We start from the raw sequence: 24461 nt of genomic DNA, 5'->3' as shown, positions 1-24461 counted from the left end.
AGAAGATAATAAAATCTGAGTGGTGGATACAGCATAATGTTCTAACTGACCCTACTTGAGCAGGGAATTTGGACTAGACCAAAGTATTTTCTCACCTCAGCAGTTCTGTGATTCTGTCCTCTGCTCATTGATATAACTCAGGCTCTGATTGTGTTCCCTGGTCTGACACTGTGGCAGTCTAGCAGTTAGATGAGCCAAATGTGTTCCACAGAATCTCAGAATGGAAGTTTTATGCATAGGTAGAAATAATAGAGGCTGTATCATTGCTCTTCTCACCCAAGAGGCAAAAAACATAATTATGAGCAAGCTTCTGTAACTATTTCCTTTGTCTAGGAGACCTGGTCCTATTTTATAAAAGGTAGATGATAGTATTGCTGTGCCTTCTGCTGTCTTTAAAGTGTAAATGCTAGATTACAGAGGCAGATGTGCAAAGGCAGTGTAAGTAGATGGAACAGGAAACGCTGGTCAAATTTTATAAGGGTGGTGTCACGTTGTAACTTGTAGCACCTGTGTGTGTCAGGTAGCAGATCAGTACTCTGGATGTTTAAACCCAACTTTGTATTGCTTCTGAACCTAAGTAATTGAATTGAATGTTTACAATAAATCTTGTCTCTTGGTGTGTGTGCAGTTTTCAATGTCTTGGTATTGAGCCATGGTGCGTTGCAGATGCTTAGACTTTCAGGAAGGCACAGAAAAAAATGAAGGAATGAGCTATGAATTTTTTGTTTGGTGCTGGGAATTTTTTGTATACAGGCCAGTGGCTGTTAGAATTGTGTGTAACGACCAGCAAAACTCGAGTCAAATGTGAATATGTAGATGAAACCTCTTGAGCTTGTTGAGAAAAGATAGTCATTTCAGTGTTTGTTAATGTGAATATTTAAGCAGGTTTGTAATAGTTTGATCTAATGATGGAATAGCTGTTCATACATGCTGTTTATCTAACTTCTTGTGGTAAGTATGGTGATGAAACTAGGAAGATAAGGAACTTTTATGGGCATAAATGACAGACTGTACCAGTTCATAATTCATTTTCACATTTAGTGTGAGTATTTTAATGTATTGTAACAGCTTCTTCAGTTTGTACAGGATTTTTGGAAAAAGTGTCTTGCTGAGGCATAAACCAACTTGTGTTCTTTATTATAAATACATCATGATTTGTATATACTGTTGAGAATCAGTGTAAACTTGTGTTTTGGATGCAGTGTAGAAAACTGTTAAAAGCATGGGTGGGAATATCTTCATGTCACTAGTTCTGTTTTTCACTTGACTGCTAACTCTATCATCAAAACAGCCAATGGCATGGTTGAAATTATTTCTACCTTACTTCTAGGGATCAGATGATTGCCTTGTAAAAATCTGGGCAACTGATGATGGAAGGTTGTTGGCCACCCTGAGAGGGCATGCAGCTGAAATATCTGATATGGCAGTAAACTATGAAAACACCATGATAGCTGCTGGAAGCTGCGATAAAATGATCCGAGTTTGGTGCCTTCGAACTTGTGCACCATTAGCAGTCCTGCAGGGCCACAGTGCATCTATAACGTCATTGCAGGTAGGTTTTTGCTTTGCAAAAATTGGTCATGAGAATGTTCAGTGTAATAAAAATGCATGCCTGGCAACTAAGCTTGAAGTGAGAAGGAATTTTCATGGTATGCATTGTGAAAAAACACGTTTATTGTCAAAATGCTTTGAAGAATCCCAGACATAATCCTTGTTCAAAAAAATTACATGACACGCTTGAGCAGTTCAGTTTTGAAGTACCATTGCTTTGCAGGCTGTGATTTTGAACACAGGTGCATTGAGTGAAAACTGCAGTCACTAGGAGTACTTTGTTCGTTTTTGTTTAGAGCTGCATGCTATTGTGCAACTTGGGTGGTGGGGAGAGGGAGGAGGAACCTGGAATGCTTTGGAAAGTAACCCAGAAGGGTTGCTCTGGGGGGAGTGACGGAGCAGTATTTTTTTGTTTTGGTGTTCATTCCAATTTGTTTCCCTTAAGTATGGTTTGATACTTGATTTTTTTTCCTTTTTTTTTTTTTTTTTTTTTACTTGGTGAGATGAATTGTGGAACTTCTTAGCATATCTGGAACAGATTAACAGGAGAACTCTTTTTTTTCTCCCCCCTTTTCCCAGTTCTCTCCACTATGCAGTGGCTCAAAGAGATATTTATCTTCAACCGGGGCAGATGGAACTATATGCTTTTGGCTGTGGGATGCTGGCACCCTTAAAATAAAGTTAGTTGCTATTTTATTTGTTGCTACTTCTGTTTACGTAATTAAGAATGATGTACAAATACGGGGAAAAATTTGACTAAACCAAGCTTGTGATGACTTTCAGTATGTGATTGTTGGGTATGATCTATTTCTGATGTACCTATAGCTTGCTTATCTCTTGTATATATGTTAATTTACAAAATGAGTGTACTGTTGGAGTTTTTTGTTTAATATAATGTCAAAGTTGGCACTCCATTATTCAGATGTCATTGCAATTTCAAATTAAATTAAAATTATTTTGATAAAATTATTGCACTTTGGATTTCAAAATCCACCATTAAAGGAGACAGTAATGTGCTAGTACAAATCAGGATAGGATATTTTTGATGTTTGTTCTTTCCTTACCTATATTACCTTTTCATAGTTGCTCTTGGCTGTAACATGGCAAAACGCAGTATTCTTGGACAGCCAAGTATTGATGGCTGAAGTTATGCCTGAAGTTTATGCCTTCAAAGATACTAAAAATGTTGTCAGGACTTTCACCTATAGTTTTTAAAAATCAACTTGCTCAGCAGCTTTTAAATGCTTTTGCTCTTTATTTTCCTTTATCACTAAAACCTATAGCTTAAAACTGGAAATGGTTGTTTCAGTAATCATTAGTGATGTAGCTTCGATGATAGGATGTGCTCTTGCAGATATATACTCCTTGAAGGTAAGTTCAATTCCTTGTAGTTTTGGTAATTGGTGCTAGAATCTTTTTCTTCCAGTGTGCTGAAGTTATGCAGAGCTTGCAGGCACTCTTGCATAGGTACTTCTCTAGTTGTTTGAGCCTTAACTATTTTGATGTTCTCTGGATGTTTTGTCTCTCTTTTGGTACTGTAAATGAAGCTGTGTGTCAGGTTGTTACTCCTCTGCTGACTAGTGCATGCTGTAATCAAATCAGGACTCCCCTTTTCACTGGGGGCAGGAGGCAATTGTTTACATGTTTATTTTTGTGTGAAGGAAAGGAGTTGCCACCACATTATTTTTCTTAAGGCTTTCTAAGTCTGAGCTCTTGGTGACAAGATGAAATCTTAGTCTGTCTAATGGGTAAATCTTTTGACCCACATGTTTTTTCTTTTATCTCTCTCTTTTGTTTCTTTTCTTCTCCTTTTCCTAAGTAAAGTTTTTGTCTGTAGAATTGATTTTTGAAACTAATTCTGTCACTATTATTATTCACTATTAAAAAATAGTGAATCCTTGAGAGTTAGGTAGGTTATAATATATAAGCTGGGAGATGAATGTTTAGAAATTATGAAAGTTTGAATCATGAAGTTGGATCGGATTTGTCTTGAGATAAAACTTAGGGAGAAAATTTGGGCCAGTTGTGGTATGGGATTCTCAACTAATTCCTTTCCCATAATTTTAGAATAAAAGTTTTTAGTGAGATGTGCTCAACAAATGTTAAAAGAATAAAAGATACTTGAGGAATGCTTTCATGTAAGAGTAATTTTAAGAGGTGTGATTAGACAGGGGCATAGAGAAAACAAATCTAGTTTAGCTGTCATGTGCAGCACAGCAAGGAAGTGGTTTGGTAAACTAAGTCACGCTAGTGACTCATGTTGCTTAACAACAGAGTGCAGATTAAATTTTAAGATGGGAATTTTTCTACTGCTCTTACCTTCTGTTTTGGAAATACTTTTTATGTTGGGCTTCAGAAGAGAGAGGAAGCCCCTAAGTATTTCTTCAGTCTGGAAAAAACTAATACATGAAGATGAGTCATGTACAGTCATGAGTGTGTTGAAGAAGGAATATAATGAGGAATTGCTTGTGGACCCTTGTAGTTCTAGAACGTATCAAATGAAAGTATCAATTTTCAAATTGGAAGAAGGTGGTTGTTTACAAAACATGCAACTGAGTTACAAAACTCCTTGCCACGGGGTATTATGCATAATATAAAGATATTAAAAGGCATCCCTGTGTGCTTTTGCTTCTTTTAGGTCCTTTTTTTAAGCTTAGTAGAGGTGTAATGTATTTAGAGTAATTGATGCTTTTAAATTCAAATTAAGACTTGATAAAAACATCTAAATAAGAAACAGGTATGCCTTTTGGGACTGGAATATAACTGTATGCCCCTTGTGATGTCAAAACAATTGGACATACAGACAAATCTTAATTTCCTGAATTGTACAGTATACTAGTTCAGGGAACTTCTTAGTTAGGGAAGGTTTTACTCAATGTGCTAATCTATAAACTTTTCTAACTGTGCCTATCATGAATATTCTGGTAAGCCAAAATAAAGTATACTAGCAAACTTACAATCCAGTGTAATTTTCCACAAGAAGGCTGCATTGCATGGCCAATGCAGCTCAGCAATATTTGTATATTTGTATAACATATATATATTTGTATATTGTCATAACAGTTTTCATTGAGGTGATTGCACTTCTTATATGCTTAGATGTGGTTCTCCTTCCAGAGTTGCAGAAGCATGGCAGATTCCCTCTACACCTACATTGAGTTATATGCTGGGAGAAAACAAGTACTAGCAATATAAGAGCATCAAGGGAAAGGGATGCCTGTTAATTTCTGTCATAATGCCTCTTTTGAAGTTATATTTAAAAAATAAGATGTGTAGGCCATCTGGAAGAGAGTATTGCTGGTGAGGTGGGAAGTTTATCCTTCCATTTATCTGTGTAGTAAGAAATACAGGCTTCCTTCTGTTCAATATTCCTAAAGAGGAGGAAAGATGGCAGGGACAATATGATCTCTTATCATGGTTGTTCAGCCTCTGAACTTGCTGCCCTGTGTCTTGGTTCTAGTACAACTCCCACCCAGGAAGGTGAAATTAAGCTCCTGAGCTTAATGGCAGCCTGCTCTACAAGAATGGAATTGCTATCAGTGATGAAAGTGTGTTACTAAATTATCCAATGCTTCAAATGGGAATGGGCGTAGAAGTCTCGAAATTTTAGCTACTTAAAAGAAGAAGAAAATCTATATGTCCCACCCCTACTTTTTGTACTCAACACTACTTGAATCACCTGGTTGTGGGCAGCCTTGTGGTGATCATGTGGTTGATTGTCATTTCAAGATGATTATGCCATTAGTGCTTTGCCAAACTTTTTCATGGAATACAGGAATGGCAGAGTTGGTATTGTGTTCAGTGTGTTCTCAAATTAAAAATAATAGTTTTGTTCTTAACTACACTGAATTGTATTTTTTGTGGCTTTTTTTTTTTCTTATCTCTGCAAATGTTTGGTTTGTTTCATTCTCAGATTGCAAAAATCTTGTAACTCAGCTTTGCCAACAACTCTACTGCAGTTAATATTAATTAATAATATGTCTGAAATTAGGGTCTTCCCATGTTGGTCTCCTATTTTTCGATAACCTTGTTAATTGAGGCATGTTCTGTGTTTGGGTCAGACATATGGCCCAATCTGGGGATGTTGGTGACAGCTCTGTTTTTATGAACTGCGAAAGAACACATTGCAATAGATTAAGTGTCATAAGATTAAAGAGACATTGGCACAACTGACCACAAAATTCTCAGATTGTTCAAAGGAAAGTGAGCGACCTTGTTCACATGGTTCTGTGACTAGTGTGGATGCATGTTTTTTAGTTTTATGGGGGCATCTGTGTGCTCCTCTTCTTTCCTTGAAGAGATTTATGACTAGGAAGCTACCAGGTATGTCTAAAAGCGGTAACATTCCAGGTAGATTAATTCAGTTTCCAAACAGAGGAAAACTGGTTGTTGCTGCAGGCAAGGAATTCACAGAATGTAGCCCAAACAAGATGGGAAAACAATTGAAAATTTGGGCAATCGAGTCTTACCCTGGGTTTAGTCATCTTTTACTATTCTGGGTGGTGATGGTAAACACAGGAGTTGGGTCTTGCATCAGTTTACAGTAGGAATGAGTGAGAAAGTCTGCCTTATCAGAAATTGAAGAATCATGTGCTTCATTCAAGTTTAAGGGAGAATTATTACAACTGGTCAGTGCATCACAGTTAAATTAGTTGCACCGTGAAATGGTTGCCTATATATATTTTCTGAGGAAGACACTGAGTTTTTATTTTACTTCCGGCACCTCTTTGCATCACAAGTTTCCAGCATTAGCCTGTTACTGACAGACCATATGAGCAAGGCAGCAGAACTGTCTCTCAGATTGGAATAGAGGAGCTTGGTGTACTGCTTTTCTTATCTATTTATTCTCCCATCATTTTAAAAAGAGGGAAAAAACCTCTGGAAAAACACATGCTGATTTTGACATTCCTGTTTTGGACAAGACACTGTTTTCTCAATTATCGTCAGTGTGATGTCATACTTCCCATTTGCTTTCTTATGCAGAAAGCACTTGATGTTAAAGGGGCTGGTCATATATCAGAACTCAGTTATATGCTCAGATATGAGCCTTTTTCATTGACTTATGAGCAAAGACTTAAGTTAGAGAGGTTATATCACACATCTGTTTTCTGTGAAGAAGTCCTGCTTTAACTACTACATGACCAGAGTTAGGCTAGTCTTCAGATTAGATTAATAAACTGATGAAATATTTAATAAATACTTTGAATATATATGTAAAGTGAAGCACTGTCCTGAAGAGAACCAGCTTTTGTCCACTTTCCACGCTTCACAAAAATACTGATTGCCCGACTCATTTTGCAATCTGCTCTTTTGTAGAAGAGTGCCGGAATCTCTTGTCTCCTAATGTCTAAAATAGCACACATTGGAGAGACAGAAGTTTGAGAATGTAAATTGGTTATCCAAACTAGAATGAAAGCGCATACTTGCTCTATTTTGCAGCTGTCCAAACTCCAAAGGCAGAGTTCACAAACAACAGTGGAAGAAAACAACAGCCTATTTATCTATTTACATTTGTTCCAAATTATGTAAACTGCATATTGTATTGTCTGATAGTTCTTGTTGTATCTCAGTTAAGGAGCATTTCAACTGTTTTGTAAAAAGAGATCTTTGTCTTGTTTGGTGTATCTTGTGAAGTTTCCTTGTCACAAATCTGCAGGGAGTTACCTTAAAACTCCTGCAGGAAAGGTCACAGAAATAGCCTATACTAAATGGATAATTTGGAGATGGATTTATTTACTGGTATTGCTGTTGTTTATTACTTTGTTTTATGCATAAATATCACTGAGGTTTAGTGCTTATTAATTTCTTTGAGATAGCAATAACTGATTAGTGGAGAAAGGTCTCTTAGGCATCTGCCTTCAGGTGAAATGAATTATACAGGCCATTTTGCTTTCAAAAGAGCATTTTGGATAAGTTCTGAATATTAATTCTTTTATGTTAGAGCAAATCTTTAGTGATGACACTTGTGGGTGTAGTGCTGCTGTTCTCTCATAAGTTAATTCTTTGATGGAAGATTGCAGATGGCACACTGTGCAAGACCACCTACTGGTTTGAGGTTCCTGTAATGCATGAACAGAATTGAAATAATGATTGAAGAACTTGATCTGATTTGTTTTGGTTTTACACATCCTTAAAGTGCCAGATCCACTGAAGCTTTAGTTTTGCTTGCACATCACATTCTGAAATGCCTAGAGAAAAGTGAGTGCCATAAAGTAAAATCCCTTACAAGCTTCTAACCATTGTCCTGAAATTTTGGGTACTGTTTGAAACAAGCCTACCAGGAATATATGTCATTTGAAGAAAGTCTTATATTCTAATACTGTGAAAACCTCAAAATTGATTTAAATTTCTTTGATATCCTTGCCTATAAAAAGCACCCAGCTCTGTTACTCTCTTGTAAAAGCAAGCATATACCACAGGAAAAAACCAGTACACCCAGCAGTTTAAAACTGAATATCATGGGAAACTGGCTCTGTTCTGCCTTGCTGATAACATCAGAGGAGTGTTTTGTATAGCAATATCGGAAGAGAATGGGATTTAAGTTATGTTATAACTCTCCTTGATGCATGGATTACTTAGTCCATCTGGATGTCTTAGTTTCCTAAAGATCAGATCATGAAGCGTAGTCACACAAAATTGTTTATAAATGGGCAGCCATCTGTTCTTTCATATTTAATTTTATCCTTCTGTCCTTTATTTCTAAGATATTGACTTGTTTTTTGAAATCCTAGTAAGAAATTATTTAACTTTTTTTATTTTTTTATTTTTAATTTGTAGTCCAAGGCCAACGAAGTTTACAGAACGTCCTCGGCCTGGAGTCCAAATGATCTGTTCTTCTTTTAGTGCTGGTAAAATACTTTTTATTCCTCCTCGCCTTGTATTAGTGTAAGAAGTAATTTGAAGTGTAAAATAAAGTACAATATGGTTACTGTAGTATATTTCTTTTTTTAATAAGATGGATTTGAGTTGAAATGTCTGTTAAAAACCCCCAAATATTTAAAATAGAAACTCAGAATTTATGCATTAATACTTGCTGCTGCAGAAATTCTTAGAAACAGTTAAACATGAAATTGTAAGTCTCTTGTGAATGCAAGTCTTTTCAGAACAGGATAGATATATACTTTTTTCTCAGATTAATTAGGAGAGTCAGCTTTATCTGAGGTGTAACATATGGGGATTTGTACAAGAATGGGCTGATTACAGAGTTCTCACGGCCTGAGTTTCATCAATTCTAGAGCTGGTAACTGAAGAATGCTACATAAATAATTGGATAAAATATCAAAATGTACTGAATTCTAGTTCTGTTTGAATTTTTTTTTTTAGGAGGGAGGCTTCTAAGGGATTAGTTGCAAGCAAATTACTCTGGTTAGTTAATCTTTTGGATATATCTGCTGATGCATGTTTACTGACAGCAAATGTGAGGTTATTCAGCTCCAGTTAAACTCTGGAGTTTCTAAATCTTGTTTTGACTTAAAGGTCAATTACAGGCATAGTTGAAATGAGATGCAGCTATAAATTTCAGAGAATAAATTGAAGTATTTGATGTTACATCCCTTTGAAAATACTGTAATAACAGTAGATTGCCCTTTTTTTTAAGACTTATCTGTTTGTTTTTCTCAGGTGGAATGTTTTTGGCCACTGGGAGTACAGATCACATCATTAGGGTTTATTTCTTTGGATCAGGTCAGCCAGAGAAGATATCAGAGTTGGAGTTTCATACTGTAAATACATTTTTTAAAATTACATATGTACTTGATTAAAGTAATAATTTGGATAAAAGGGGATAATTTGGAGAAGTTTGATTTCTTTTTTCTTTTTCTGCTCTTTTTTTATGTAGGACAAAGTTGACAGCATTCAGTTTTCCAATAGTAGTAGCAGGTAAGCACACTATTCAGAGCTAGCTTTTTGACCTTGTAGACATTTTAAAATACCAGTTTCCAGAAGTAGTTATTAAAAAAGAAGCTTTATTTTGAGTTTCATCCAGTAAAATAGTCTATAACTATTGGAGTCTCACTGTTTCTTTTTAATAGTACTCCTTAGTTTCACAGTTGTTTTCATTGAAATGATTGAAGTGTTTCAAATTTGCTAAAATTGAGTATAAAAATACTCAAAACGTCTTCCTAAGAAATATATGTGTGTGTATATATATATTCACATATCAAATACATGTCCTTTTAGATATATTTTAATGTGTAAACATTTTTTAAGTTAAGTGACTGCTGCATATAGAGAAATTACCAAACTAGATCTACCAATATTTTGTGTAGCTAGCCTAATGCTTTTTTTAATGTTTCACTTTGAGTTCTGGATATTGGGTTTGAAGGATGCTAAAGAAAACAGTTTGGTTTATTATGAAGCATCTTTCACTTATTTGATGTTCTAATATACACTTTTATCATTGTACAAATAGCTGTAGACCAAGCTTCACCCACTTCTTTCTCCTCCTCCTACCCCTGAACCTCTAAAAGGGAGAAGGGTGGGAGAGAAACTCAGGCTGGGAAACACTTCATATAAAAATATCATAATACTTAGTAAACAATGCTAACTTATTGGGAATAGGTTTTGTTTTAAATCATGTCTGTACTTCTACTGGCAGGGCTCTCCTCTTGACCTAGTGTGGTAGGGTCAGTCCATTGGGATGTTCATTGGTATGTGGTGTCCCTCTGCTAGTGCAGTGTCTCGACTCAGCAAGGTGCACCAAAGGTCATATTTCATTTAGTTTGGAAGGGGTTCAGGATAGGGAAGCAGGTTTAACTTTTTGGAGGCCTTAAATTTTTTTTACTGATGTGGGAAGTGTTTTTAACCTCAAACCATACAGCATTCTGACACTGTTTGGACTTCTTACTCATATCTTCTCTTTTTGAATTCTAAATTCTGGAACTTTAATTTTCATGTCTTTTCTGTACAGATCTGCCTTTGATCTCTGATTAACTTTTCCCCCCTTTTCTTAGATTTGTAAGTGGAAGCCGTGATGGAACAGCACGAATATGGCAATTTAAGCGAAGAGAATGGAAAAGTATTTTGTTAGATATGGCTACTCGCCCAGCAGGGTAAGTGATGTAAAATGTTCTGCTATCACGTAGATTCTTGAGGGCCTTTGATAAAATTTGCTGACTTAGTAAAAAAAATTTTTAAAAGACAGTGAGAGATAAGAAAAAGGGAAGGCTTAAATTATTATTGCTTAAATGCACCATAGGCTTATCTAGCTCTTGAAATCCAACGAAAATAAATATTTGACTATGTATTCAGCAGAAATTAGTTTGTCCTGATAATAGTGCCAATAGTATTTTGATTAGATTAAAAGAATAAAAGGTAATCAAAACTCATTGAATGTCAAATTTATGTGTTTTTTTACACAGACTTTTATTTCTGGAGCAAGAAAACCAGAGCAGATCCCTTCTTTAGATTTCTTGCATTTTAGTAATATCTACAGTTATTGTGGGATGTGCATGCCCAGAAAAGCTATTGAGTCTTTTTCATACAACATGCCAAAGCAAAAGAATTGCTGGCTCCTTAATGGTTTCTCATTTGCTAAAACAATTGGAGAGTTTACAAGGGTTTGTAGGTATGGGAAACTTCTGTACTCTAGAACAAGCAACAAAAGAGTCTTGAAGATGGAGAATGACTTAGTAGGAATTGTGGCTTGTGCCTTTTTATTTTGGCATGAAGATATTTTCCAGTTGATATAAATTAAAAAGATTTATAACAGGTTTAAGGGATAAACTTTTTTCCTCATATTGTTCATACTGAATGCTTTGAAGGATATTTAGTAGAAAAAAAAACAAACTATAATGGTTTCAGGAGTAGCTGTGGAAAGATATCTGGAAGACCAAGGGAGGGATGGAAGAGAAGGCTAAATAAGCTGTAGTCTAGTTAGATTAGTTTAGTTTAATCTAGTTTAGATCAGACATTGTCTTGTCAATTATGGACAGATGCAACAAAACATAGGTATCAAATTGTTGGACAAAACTGTATAAAACACTGGTACTTTGTTAACAGACTGAGTTACTCCCAGTAAAAATTCTCAATTTTAACGAACTGAAAATGCTCGTTTTAGTAAAGCACCTATAACAAAATTCAGTTTTATCCTTGTGATGAGAGGAATAAGTACAGTTTCAAATTTGATATTTTCTGCACAAGAACAGAATCTTTAAAAAAAAAAAAAAAAAAGAGATTGCTGCACTGAAAGGAAAGAGTGAATTCAGCTTATAAAGCCTTTTGGGTTCTACATTGAATTTAGAAGGGAATTTGACTATAACTACATTTTCTATTATTGAGTTTTACAATACATACTATTGTGCAATGTGTTGTTGTGCTTACTATATGGAAGATTCTCTATTTTGTCTGCCTACTTAGTGTAGCATGCTATTATTGTGTTTGGTTGATGTTTTCATAGAGGTAAATGTGCTAGAGAATTCAAGGGTGATTAGTCTTTAAATCACACTGCCAAAAATGTAACTTTTGAGTATTCTGATAGATTGCTGCTGTTCAGGTTTCATGCAAGATTAAATGCCATTTTTACCAATACTAAAGTGATGCCAGGGTAGTGGTGTAGTTCTAAATATTGCCTGAGAATTTATATAATTTAGAGGCATAGAATACTTCTCTCCAGAGATCTACTTATTAAAAATATTCTTTAGGACAATTTACTGTTACTTGGTTGATTAATTTTTGGATTTTTGTTCTTTAATAATACTGTTCTTTAAAAATACTGTGGCTATCAATTTAACTAAGTTAGGTCATGTATCAGAGGGCATTTTCTGGAAGATCCTTTAGTCATTGTTCGAGTGTCTGCAATTCTTTGTGATTGTATGTGCTACATTATAGAAAACATCCTTAATTTCTCTGCCTTTTTAAATAAAAATTCTTAAAAATACAGCAAAACACGGAAGTATTTACACTTGTTAGTAGTGTTAAACTATTTTGGCAAAGTAGGATTACACTTACATTTTTTATTTTTTTTTTTAGACAAAGTTTTCAAGGAGTGGAAGATAAAATCACAAAGCTGAAAGTGACCATGGTGGCATGGGACCGCCATGACAACTCTGTTATAACTGCAGTTAATAACATGACTCTGAAAGTCTGGAATTCTTTCACTGGCCAGCTCATTCACATTCTCATGGTAAGGTGTATTGTCTTGATTTATCAATCTCGAATGCAAAATTTATTTATATATCATCAACATTCCTCCTTATATGTTTTATCCTGTCTGAAAACTGCCTTGACAAATGTTTCCAGACAGTTGAAATGTAATAGAGACTTATATTAGCTGCTTATTAAAAACTTAAAATTTCAAGTTGCAAATAACCACTGCTGTTTAAGATTTTTGAAACTAGTTTGGTGTTTGGTTTTTTTTTTTAAAATGGAGCTCCATCTTGAAGGAGAGAAGGAAACGATTAGTTTTTTAATCTTTATTTAATGTGATGTTTTGAAATACTATTAATGGGTAAATTTGCCCTCTTTAACAAGAGACACTTCTGCAACCTAAACATTCCATGAGTACAAAAAAATCAGTCTTCTAACTAAAATACATCAACAGTTTTACTAATGCTTGACACTTCTTTTGTAATTGAAAAAATAGTTAACTCTTGGTAACTGATTAGAGTTAACCTAGAGTTAATACTCTGATTAGAGATGGAAATACTTAATGCAAATCTCTAAAATACTGCACTGATTTTGAAGATGTTATTTTCTAACTTTAAGTTATATATTTCATTCTTTGAGTTTGAATTTAACTTCTAACTCATATTTTGCTGAAAATAATGGAAATCTGTGGAATATTAAGACCTCAAGATACATACCAAGTGTTGCAGACACTAATCTTTTTAAACTCCTGGTGGAAGTATTGGGATGTACTTGTGAAGATAACATACTTGACATATTACTTAGTAAGGTAAAATTGCAACTGGAAAGAAAAGATTGTAACCCACTGCTACCAAAAATAAAAAAGTGTGGTTAAAATAGTTTTTTTGCTGGGCATTTTCATAGTTTAATGTGGCAGCTGCTAGTATTACCATGTTGAGTCCTTGGGTAAGTATTTGAGACAATACTCTTTTTCATTCTGCTGTGTCTTTATTTTCAGGGACATGAAGATGAAGTGTTTGTGCTTGAACCTCATCCATTTGATCCAAGAGTTCTCTTCTCTGCTGGACATGATGGAAATGTCATAGTTTGGGATTTGGCAAGAGGGGTCAAAATCCGGTCTTACTTCAACATGGTAATTATTGTGCTTTATACATATATGCTAAAGCATTCATTCTAAACCTTCTGCTTTTAGTACATTCTTATGTAGGCCATCTTGAAGTATGATTTATGTATAGAGCAAGATCCTTCATCTGGTGAAATCATGAGAAATTCCTTTTCAGTACAGTGGGGAAAAGAATAAATCTGGAAAATGTTAGAAGTTGTTTCTTTGGCTGTATTTCATAGTGTTTTGTTTCTATATGCTTGATCCACACAAAACTGGAATGTTGTCAGAGATCATGTATGAATTCATACATTGTCAGAGATCATGTGTAAGAGACGGAGTGACAAAGACCCTCCTTTTGTGCTCTTTTTTTCTGCCTGGGGAACAGGAAAGGTGGAACTTGGGTTTTGTTTTTTTTTTTTTTGCTTTACTACTTTTTAATCTGGCTTAAGCTGTTCTGGAGTCTCCTGATCTCATACAAGGTTATTGTATGCTGCCTTGGGCCATTGGATTGAATACTCTCAGCCTTTCTGTGTAGAGCTCCTCCACATGCAGGTTTCAAATTTAGTCTATTCTGTGCTAAACTAATTTTCCTGCAAGATGAATGCTATAGGTATTTTCATCTGTTTCCTGATATTAAGTGGGTCTTTGTCTGATTCTTTTTCATCAAAAAGGTAGTGATGTATTGTGCAATTCAGACTTTGTCTTCTGGGCAAAATTACAAAAGCCTTTGTAGAATACCCACAATTGTTTAGAATCCTTAAGAGTAGGCAAACGGGCTTCAGCTATAGTGGAATGGCAGTCTTGGAGACCAGCATAAAGAGGATCATCTGAAGAAGACACCTACCACAGATATGCTTACATAAAGATAAAGGACATTTAGAAATGAACTTAAGCCAGGAAGGTCACTGAACCTAAAGAAAGGCTTTGAGATGCACAGTACAACAGGTCTTTGAGAAAATTCAGCCAGTCTTAATCAGAAAGATTGCAACATAGATTCCTTCAGCAATGACCTAGGTTCAGTAGTGTTCTCTCTGCAGTGAGAGCTTATGAAGGATCCAAGACAATCATATTGGAGCTGTGAGCACACATCTTCACTCCTTGGTGCTGTTCAGTGTTGCCAGTTGAGGTGTATGTTCTCATTGCATGGTTAGCTTGAATTTCCAGTTCTACTTAGGATGTATGATAGGTTTCGTGGAGTTTAGATCAGAAGAGTCTGAGCTTACCTGCTCTTTTTAAACCAAGTCCATTTAAGAGATATCAGAATCTAAATTACAGGTGCCTGTGATATTAGGCAGCCCCCAAAAGACTGAAATACTTATTTCAGGAGTGCCATGCAACATAAACACCTTAAAGGTAGTAGTCACATACATTTTAAGATCTTTGGAGTCAGAGAAATTTGTAGACAATGAGAAGATCTCAGCAGCTAGTAATCTGAGACTAATATGAGAAAGTCTGCCTTCTGTGTGAGATGAGGGCAATTGTAAATGTGGTAGTCAGTTCATCTCAAATCTAGGAATTACACTGTATGAGACAGCTATGCAAGAGAGGCATCTCTCTATGGACTGAGTATTTCACCAGCCAGTCTTCTGTGTTTGATGCTTCAAAAGACATGAGTGGCAATTAGAGGTTTTCTTAGGTGATGGGTGGCAGGCAGAGGACATTGTGCAGTCACCTCTGCAGAGCTGCAAAGTGTCTGGTTTACTACAGGAGGGCATGAATTCAAACAGAGCTGCCAGTCTTCTGTGTTTCCTATGTGGCAAATCAAATGGCAAATTCTGTTTCACAATTCAAGAATCTCTCATTATCATTGCCTGGTCTGTGGTACCAGAAGTAGCACTTGGTGATTTTCTCATAAGAAGAGTTCCTTGAAAAATGTTTCAGAACATGGGGGAGTTGGTTGAATTAGCAAAGTCATATCTGATTGTTGGCTTAATGTTAGTCCAGTCAGGTATTTCTATCCTAGATGAATTGCTCTGTACATCTAAAACCTTGTGGCAAATCCCTAAAGTAGACTTGGATATTTTAAAATATTTTAAAACACCCTGCCCCAAATGCCTTCATTATCAACGTGAAAAAAAAACCCTACAACAACTCAACAAACAAACCGACCACCCCCCCTCAAAAAAAAACAGAAAAACCAAAAAGAAAACAAAACACCAAGGGAGGCAAGCAGTGTCAGTCTTAATTCTTTTATCCAGTCAGTGAATATGAAATTTCAAAGAAAATCATAGTAGCCAAATATACTGTTCATTTTGTATTTAACGTAAACTTTGATTCCTCCATTTATTTGTTCCTTGATGGCTGCAATTTGGTCCCACTAGGTGACTCTGGTGGTCCTACAGAATGTCCTTTCCCAGGCTTTTAATCTGAAGATTTGCTATTAAATCAATTGTCAAAATTGTGGTTAATTTGAAGCATCTTTCGTCTGTTTGAAGTGTATTTAGTCTGTTTGCCAGATTTTGGGTCCTTATTAATAGTAATCTCAGTCCCATAAATGACTGTCACATGGGGTACTCTCAGTAAGTATATCTGCTTTCTATATTTCATGTTTTCACGTGCAGTCTTCATTTCATTTGGTATAGTTGTGTAAATATTGCATAACTTGGTTATTGATTGGTTATAACTTGATTCCATGGACATTCAGAACTGGTTTAATTCAGTGACTTGAGTCACCTACACTCAGGGAGTATATTCAATATGTCAGAGAGTGAAATTTGCCATAGAAATATCAAGCGTGTGAGGTTAAAGCATTTTAGGCAATTTTGGTATATTCAACAAGATGATGAGATGCTTTTAAATTGCATGTGTGAATACAGGTATTTGGTTTGTGACCTATGTCATATTCACACCAGTCCTGACTTAAGATAGCTGCTAATGAGGAATGTGTTCTTGGTGCAGTATTAGGGCAATTTCATCTGCTGTATTTCCCAGGTAAAAAGAAGCATTCTGAAGAAACAGGGTAATAATTTTTAAGTGGTTCCTTTAGCCAACTGCTTCAGAATTTATGTATTTCACAAAAAGAGTGTTGTTGCTACAGAAGAGTAGCACAGACTCTTGTAAATGTTTAAATTGTAGTTCATTTTGCTGCAGAGTGTATGAGCTGTAGGTGTCTTGGTGAATGATCCAGGGGAAAAAATACACTGAATGGTGGGCAGTCTGGTGAAAGCAGCTGCATGATAATGTACATAAAGATATATTTGAAATGCAGTCCCTTACGCAAAACTGCAATGAGGCATCTGGATCCCTTGAGTGTGGTAAAGCACGTTTCCAACAACTGAGGGAGGTCCTTGCTTTCCTAAAGGAGCCTATAGAAGCATGTGGTACTCATTTTTTGGGATTACCTTAGCTGTTAGGATTAGGAAATGGAAGACCTAGATTCTGTTATATTCTCAGTAGTAAAGCACTCAATTCAACATCTGCTGCTTACTCAGGAGAGCATCTTGGCTATAAATGCCCTAGACAGGACTTGTTCCCAGTTTTCCCAAGTTGTGCCACTATGGAGAGAAGAGAATCTGTAGCCTGTGGATTAGACACTGGTAGTTTTCTTGGGTATACAAATCATGTTCTAGGTAAATTAGAAAATGGTAGAAATTCTTTGCCTTTGGGCAAGCTTTTGTATTTGCAGGATTCCATTGGGTCATAAAATAGAAGGTGTACACTACTCACTTCTTGTCATAGCATTTGTTTTCTTTCAGGTGTTCTCACTAAATTACTTCCTGGTAGATCTGATGCTGTTAGTTTGTTATGAATGCCAGGGTTGGCAATTGGATGGTATGTGCTGCAGCTTAGCCCCTAGGCTTTAGATAGAAGTTTCTCAATGCTGAGAACATATAAAGCCAAAAAAACTACAGGGACATAATATTTCAAGATCTAAATGGAAATATCTGGTAATGTTAGGTGGATGCATAGGTCTTTGGTTTGGTGATTGGGTCTTTGTTGGTATTATAATTTAGACATTAAGTGTTGATATTCCTTAAGTTCTGACCCTAAATAAGTTTGTGATGTTATGGTGCTGACCCTGATTGTTAGTTTTTGGATTTAGGCAGTTTCACTTTAGCACACTTTCATCTAAGCCGTACTTCTTGGGGATGGGCTCTGCTGACTCAGACTGCTTGCAAAAAGCATTTTGTCTGGGGCCTTGGAGTATAGGTGTTTCCGGTGATAAAGCTGATAGTTCTTGTCCTGTGAATGGGCTGCCCTGGAAAAGAATATTGAAAGAAGTCTCCTAAAAGATTTTAGGATATAAACAGGTCTGTAGGTCTGTTCTTCCTCTCTTTTTTTGTTTGCTTGGGAGTGTTTTCTTTTTTGTTGGTTTTATTTTTTGTTTTTTGTTTTTAAATTTTTTTTTTTAATAATGTGGTTTATAGCATAGATTTATGAACAGTTGCAGGAGTACATGATGACTCCTGTTACTTTTTAAGTATGTTTTTGAAAGTATGAAGACTGTACTGCAGTAGCAAGAATGAAAGATTAGGGGAGAACAGGCATTTTAAAAATTTTTATCACTATAGTATTTTTGAATTCTTACTCTGTCTTTGAATGCCATTGCTTTACCTGAATCTGATACTTGACTAGGCAGATTCTGTAGGTAGGCCGTTGCTTTGCCTGAATCTGATACCTGACTAGGAAGATTCTGTAGGTAGGCATTGCAATTATTGAAACAGGATGCCTCATGATGCTTAAGAAAACTTTGTGTAATATCGATATTAATCAAGTAGAAATATTGAAGCCTTTAAAGAAACAAAAATTCTACTGGACAACAGATTTAAAAAAAATACCCAGAGAGAACCAACAACGAAAGATCTTTCATGAATAGCTGTTGGTCTTCTGTCTTACTTGATTGACTCTCATTATGAGTTGCTTCTTTGAGAAGTCAGGCTCAGCTGTAGCCAGCAGTCAGCCTTCTTATGTCTGACATAATCTGTGTGCCTTGGGTGCCTCCTGTGTGCTTGACAGCCTGTCAAAGTCAGCCTTTTGCTTATTTGTAATCTTAATGTGTTCCCAGTTGTGAGATGTTCGTCTGGACTGATTCTTGTGACATTACCTTAGTGCTAAGAGAGTCTTTCTGAGCACTGCTGTGTGTTAGGGTGTCCTTAACACACTCTGGGTGGTAGTTCCTGAACTCCCTTGGAACTGAGGGCTAAAATGGCCTTAGTTCTTCCATTGTATTTTGAGAAATGCTTTGAAATACTGATACGAAGAGAATTTTTTTTTTTTTTTTCCCAATTTGGTATTAAATCCACAGATCTGACTACATCAAAATCCTCCTGCCATTGTGACTATCTGACTTATCTGGAAGGCTAAGCCACTTATACATCACAATATGTAATATCTCTAACTGTTGAGAATTATATGATGAGTCTTTTTCTGAATGCCAAAGCATGTTTCATGAGAGCATATAGAAATACCAAGGGTATGTTTCAGAAATACATTACAATTTGGATTCTTAACTAGTCATTTGAAGCAACCTTCTGATTCTTTTGGAGGAGGAGGAAGAAAAAGAAAAAATTCTAACTGAACCTGCTCTTCCCCTTTCCTACCTTCAGCTTTCTTTGAAATGACAAGTAACTGAGTTATATTTGTGAAAGAGGAGCTTTAATCTCCCCCAGAAATACCACTGTTCTCCTCTGTGTAAATGCTTACTCTCCACTTAGTAAATCCTGCTTGCCCTGGAAATCATATTGGTAGTTCAAAAATAGCAGTGTAACTCTTAGTGCTTAAATTGGTATTTGTCATTCTAATGCCCTCTGTCCCTTTTGAGGAAATGGTCAGGAAAAACAAATAAAACAAAATAAACCTTTAAAATTGTAAGACCTGAGGGGCAGGCTGACATGCCTATTGCATCGCTACTGGAGAAGATACAGGCCAGAGTTCCATTTCATGGCTGTTTTTGAGACTCTGATTCTAAGCTAAGCTATACTCTTTCCCTGAGACCTAGAAGGACAACAATGTTTTTGATAGCTGTAGTTGGTGTAGGGTAGGATGAGGCTTCTTACAGGTCCTAGGAAAAAAAATAGTGATTTAATTTTTTTTTTCTTTTAACTGGGGCATAGTTTGCTCTGAGTTTCTCTATGAAAATCCTAGCTGTTTCCTTTGTTTCTAGGCAGTCTTCTGTTAGAAGCTCATGATGAATAATCCCACACTTTCATTTAAAATGCATTAGTTACATTTTATGTAAATAGACATTGTATCCAGAACTAGAAAGCTTGTGACTTGATTTACATATGTTCTTTACAATATGTTTTAATTTTCAACAGGTTATGAAACCTAGACCTTAAATATGTACATTTTTAAAGAAAGTAAGAATTTACACGCTTTAGTGTTTCTATAAAAAAAAGATTTAATAGCTTATTTGAAGATTTGGTTAGTATGATGAGCATCATTTCTCCAATGTGTGTCAAAAATCAAATTAAAACAGGTACAATGTAAGCAGCTGAATTGAAAAGTGACAGTTTTCAATAAGCTGAAGTTTTGCAGTTGCAGTTTTTATATAAATTTAGCAGCACATTATTTTGTTCAACTTCATTTAAAATTGTCAGCCCAGAGGCAAATTACTTAAAATTTTAGGATAAATCTGGATTTAACTGCATTAATAAAGATATGTTTCTTTTTTTGAATTTTTTTTCCCTTCTAAATTAAAATCATGACAGATAAAAGAGAAATGGTGAGGAAACATTTGTTTCTGAAAGGATAAAAGAACATGTTACTGAACCTTATGTAAATAGTTATAGATCCTTTCAGAAAGATATAGTTACATGACTTGGCATTATGTTACCACATTAAAACTTAAATGTAGTCATTCTTTTTGACAACTGTATTAATAGGGAATAGCTACTCTAAAGTTATTGGTACTGAAAATCTCTTAAAGAACTGTTGCTGAACATACAGTGCAACAGGTATAAACTACTTTATCAGAGATAACAAACTTGAAGGCCTGGTTTTCTTGCTTTTGTTCTTGTCTGGAGTTAGAAAAGTATTGCAGAAGTTAATAATCCTTAGGGGGAAAAGACCCAAAGCCAACAAAAAAATCCCAAAGTAAAAAAAAAAAAAAGTGTTAATGACTCTACAAATGTTTTAGCTACAGAATTATAAAATATGAACATCTTCTACTTTCAGCTATAGAATTGTAAAATTTGAATGTCTTATCCTGTCTTAGCAACTTGACTTATAGGTTGAGTTGGCTTCTCTAATGTAGTCTCAAATATGATGGTTCAGTGCTTGTTATCAGAAGGATGAAAATACTGAGCTTTGAGAAAGCTGGTTAGGATTTCCTAGCAATACATGAAGACCAGGTATTTAGCATGACTGACTTAATGTAATTGTTTTTCCACAAATTCAAGAGGAAATACTCCAGAGGGGAAAATTTACCCCAGCTTGTTTATGTAGTTTTCAAACAAACACGCATAATGCCTCTCTCAGCGTTACTTAATTTTTAGAGAAAGGATTATATATTGGTACTTTAAAAATCAATTAATTGTAAATTAAATTTCTAATCTCTATACATCAATGACAGGTACATGAAGTGAGACAGTTGTGTAAATAGATTTTGCTAGACGTTTTTGAAAAACTGTACTGGTTATTTCTGAAGTACTGTTTGTGAAGAACAGAAGATTTACTTTGCTGGGAGACTTCTGTGTGTTTAGTTGAGAGGTTAAGACTCCAGCATCTGCTTTCTCACTTAAAGGGTTACAACATTACTATGTTTCTAACAGTTAGCACTGCAAAAGTTAGATAGAGGAAAAGGTGTGTTGAAAGGATCTTGGAATGGTGCTGGACAACTCATTAAAACCTTATTTACTTTTAGCTCTGCTGTAGTAGCTTTCATTTGACTGTGTTCTAATTTATTATGCAGTGAAGAGTGCTTTCATATGATCAGGATAATATTCTCTCAAGCTTATTTTTAGATATTTTGATTTCCTGGCCAATCTTTTAGTTAAGACTCAAGCTCTTACGACTGTGCTATAGTAAAGAAAAAACCCTCATTTGTATTGCTCCTTAGTTTTCTTTTTCAGGTTGCTTCTTTGTTGAGAAGCCGTGAGCTGAAGAAACAAAAAGTGGATTTGATAAGGTTGTTTTGAAGGTGATCTCTGAAATTCCTTTATTTCATTTGATTGCCTTTGAAAACAATTGGAACAGTAGAATCAGGAAGCAGATACTAACCAACCTTGTAAGGTCATGCTCATCTGGTTATGTGATGATTATAGTTGTATGTCTCTAAATGCTGCTTTTATTTCAAATGATGTAGTAGTGAAACATTATACTTAGATATGCTGGCATAAAATCAGGAAATGGGGTGATACATAATTCAACAAAGCAACAATTGTATTTAAAACATTAAACTTGTTTTTGAAACTGAAAATGCTTATTGCCATGCATCCAGTGAGAAAGCTTTGAAGCAAGTGAGTACATTCATGCTAATTTTGTTTTACATTCAATATGTGAAGTTACCATGGTGAATATATGCTTTTTCAAAGACAGATACAAGTAAATATGTGTAAATGCAGATAAATTTTTATATTATATGTTAAATACATATTGTATATTAAAAAAAAAAACAAAAAAACAAACGAAAAATAACCAACCAAAACACACAAACCTACAAAATCCTCAACTCTAAAATCATCTCACACAATGATGTTAAGGTTGAAAGTTACGGCTACACAGAAATTAAGGAATAAGTTTGCTGAAGATAATGTCCTAGTGCTTTGTTCCCAAGTCTGTAGCTAACTGATTGTTTCATGCAGAGTTGTCTGGTGCTATTCCTGGTTCCATGAGTTTCTTTCTAAGTCTTTTAATTACTTTTCTAGGATGTATGATAGTTGCATGGCATGGTTCTTTTTTAAGCTTATACATTTTCTCAAATTTTAAACAATGTATATTTTGAAAAACTTTAACAGAAAGTTTTTTAGTTTTTGAGAGCTTTGGATATGATGTATGTTGATTTTTAGCTGTTAGCTTAAGCAGTGACAGAAGTCCTCATGTACAGAACTTGACATTAAAAAGGTCAAGTTGAAGCAACCTACAAAAATTTTCCTGATTTCTACAATGGAAATTGCCAAAGGTATAATTTTGATCCTATTAATGGAGAGTCTGCTGCACAGTTGAAGAATCAGACTGTCTGGATGCAGTGATGTGTTGGTTGTCTCCTTGCCCAGTCTCTCTGACCTCTTTACACATTTTATGTTTTTATCTAAATCAGACAGAAATATTAGAAAGCCCCATGGAGGTTGTAGTAGGGATATATATAATAATGGCAATGATGTCTGGTTTTTGTGAATTTGGGCACACATTCCCTGTTAATAACTGTTTAAATGTTTTAGTGCAGTATAATCCTTGTTTTGTTTAGAATTTACTGTCAGTGTTATGGCATTAACTGATTCAGGTCAAAAGGGTTTCTTCCTGCAAGTTGTCAATCAAGCAGAGACTACTGAGTTGCAATTGGTTTATTCTGTGTGTTCTTGTTCCTTCAGAGAGCTGGCTGTTGACTGTCCTTTATTTTTAGCTTTAAGTGGACACTTCATTGCAGGCAGTTCCTATGCTATGGCTACTTATGTCTGTGTATCTTAATGTTTTTCCTGCCCCGTCTTCTGAAGTCTGATCTTCCACTGATCTGTGTGATGTGGTTTCGTATTTTCTAATTCTACTTCTACTTTCAATGCAAACTGGCAAACTCTAAAGCCATAATAGCATTATCATATCACTTACATCTTTTTTTCCTTTCCTTTAAACAGTAAACCTATCAGGCCTACCTAGGTCTTTGGTAGCAACTACTTGATTAGTTTTAGTTTTAGGCTAAATGACATAACAAAAGATTGAAAGTCCCTGGGAAAAGAACAGTGTGAAAGATCAAGTTCCATTTAGAACACCTCAGCAGAATGTGTGTGGATTTTCTGCCACAAGGTGATTTTTTTTGACTAATGTTTGAAAGGCACATCTCTTGCTTGTATGAACAATGTATTGTAATTTCAGTAGGAACTACAGTTGTGGAAACAGTATTTCTGATGTTGTGGCCTTCATAAAGTCTTTCAAATTCAGTGGAATTATGTGGGATTGTATTTTTAGGTCAGTTTTGTAGTTGTGTGAAATATAGAATTACCTAAACAAGGTTATGGATGCATTTTTTTGAATTGGTTTGTCTATAGTCCTACTGAAATGGTATGAAATTTTTGAGAGGTTCCATCTTTGAATAGCATATAAGAGCACATCCTGAGAAACAGATTCCGGAGACCAAAACCAGCATAATGCTCCAATAGTTCAAATAGAAGAAGCCAGTACTGAGTTTGCAGGATGTATATTAAGAAAAATCGTTAACATCAACAACAAAAAAACCTGTAAATAATTTATATATATAGCCTTTATATAACTTCAGGCATCCACAGGGTGGGTGACCTATTAGACCCTTTAACTGATAGATTTATCTTTCAAGACCCATGCAGCATTCGTAAATGAAAAACTGATTTGGCTGGTAGGAAGATAGAAACATTTGTAGTAAATATGTTACTCTGAATTTAATTACTTCTTGTCATCTTTCTACCATGTAATCTCTTGTTACTGCTCTGGAAGCAGTGTAGACGATCTGCTGTTTTTTTAAATTTCTGTCTTTATTAACTGGCTTAAAAAGTAAGTCTGCTTTCTGCTCCTCCAAATGAGTAGCAACCTCCTTTAATTTTGGAAAAATTCTGTAGATATTTTTTGGCTGGAAGCATGCTGTGATTGAGGA

The 24461-nt window shown here is 35.3% G+C and overlaps 1 protein-coding gene across 2 annotated transcripts in view; it reads left to right on the top strand.

Moving 5' to 3' along the window:
- PHIP (pleckstrin homology domain interacting protein) overlaps positions 1–24461 on the top strand; it is a 107054-nt gene that overhangs the window by 26043 nt on the left and 56550 nt on the right. For both annotated transcript variants that reach the window (XM_056486917.1, XM_056486916.1), the window contains exons 8-15: positions 1331–1552; positions 2131–2231; positions 8329–8399; positions 9172–9272; positions 9389–9429; positions 10503–10601; positions 12520–12673; positions 13634–13768. In XM_056486917.1, the coding sequence (XP_056342892.1) occupies positions 1331–1552; positions 2131–2231; positions 8329–8399; positions 9172–9272; positions 9389–9429; positions 10503–10601; positions 12520–12673; positions 13634–13768 (924 nt within the window). The remainder of the gene's footprint in view (positions 1–1330; positions 1553–2130; positions 2232–8328; positions 8400–9171; positions 9273–9388; positions 9430–10502; positions 10602–12519; positions 12674–13633; positions 13769–24461) is intronic.

The sequence above is a fragment of the Oenanthe melanoleuca genome, chromosome 3 (genome assembly GCF_029582105.1).
Source record: "Oenanthe melanoleuca isolate GR-GAL-2019-014 chromosome 3, OMel1.0, whole genome shotgun sequence".
Classification (NCBI taxonomy): Eukaryota; Metazoa; Chordata; class Aves; order Passeriformes; family Muscicapidae; genus Oenanthe; species Oenanthe melanoleuca.
The sequence above is the reverse complement of the archived record's forward strand: the minus strand, read 5'-3'. Positions and strand labels throughout refer to the sequence as shown.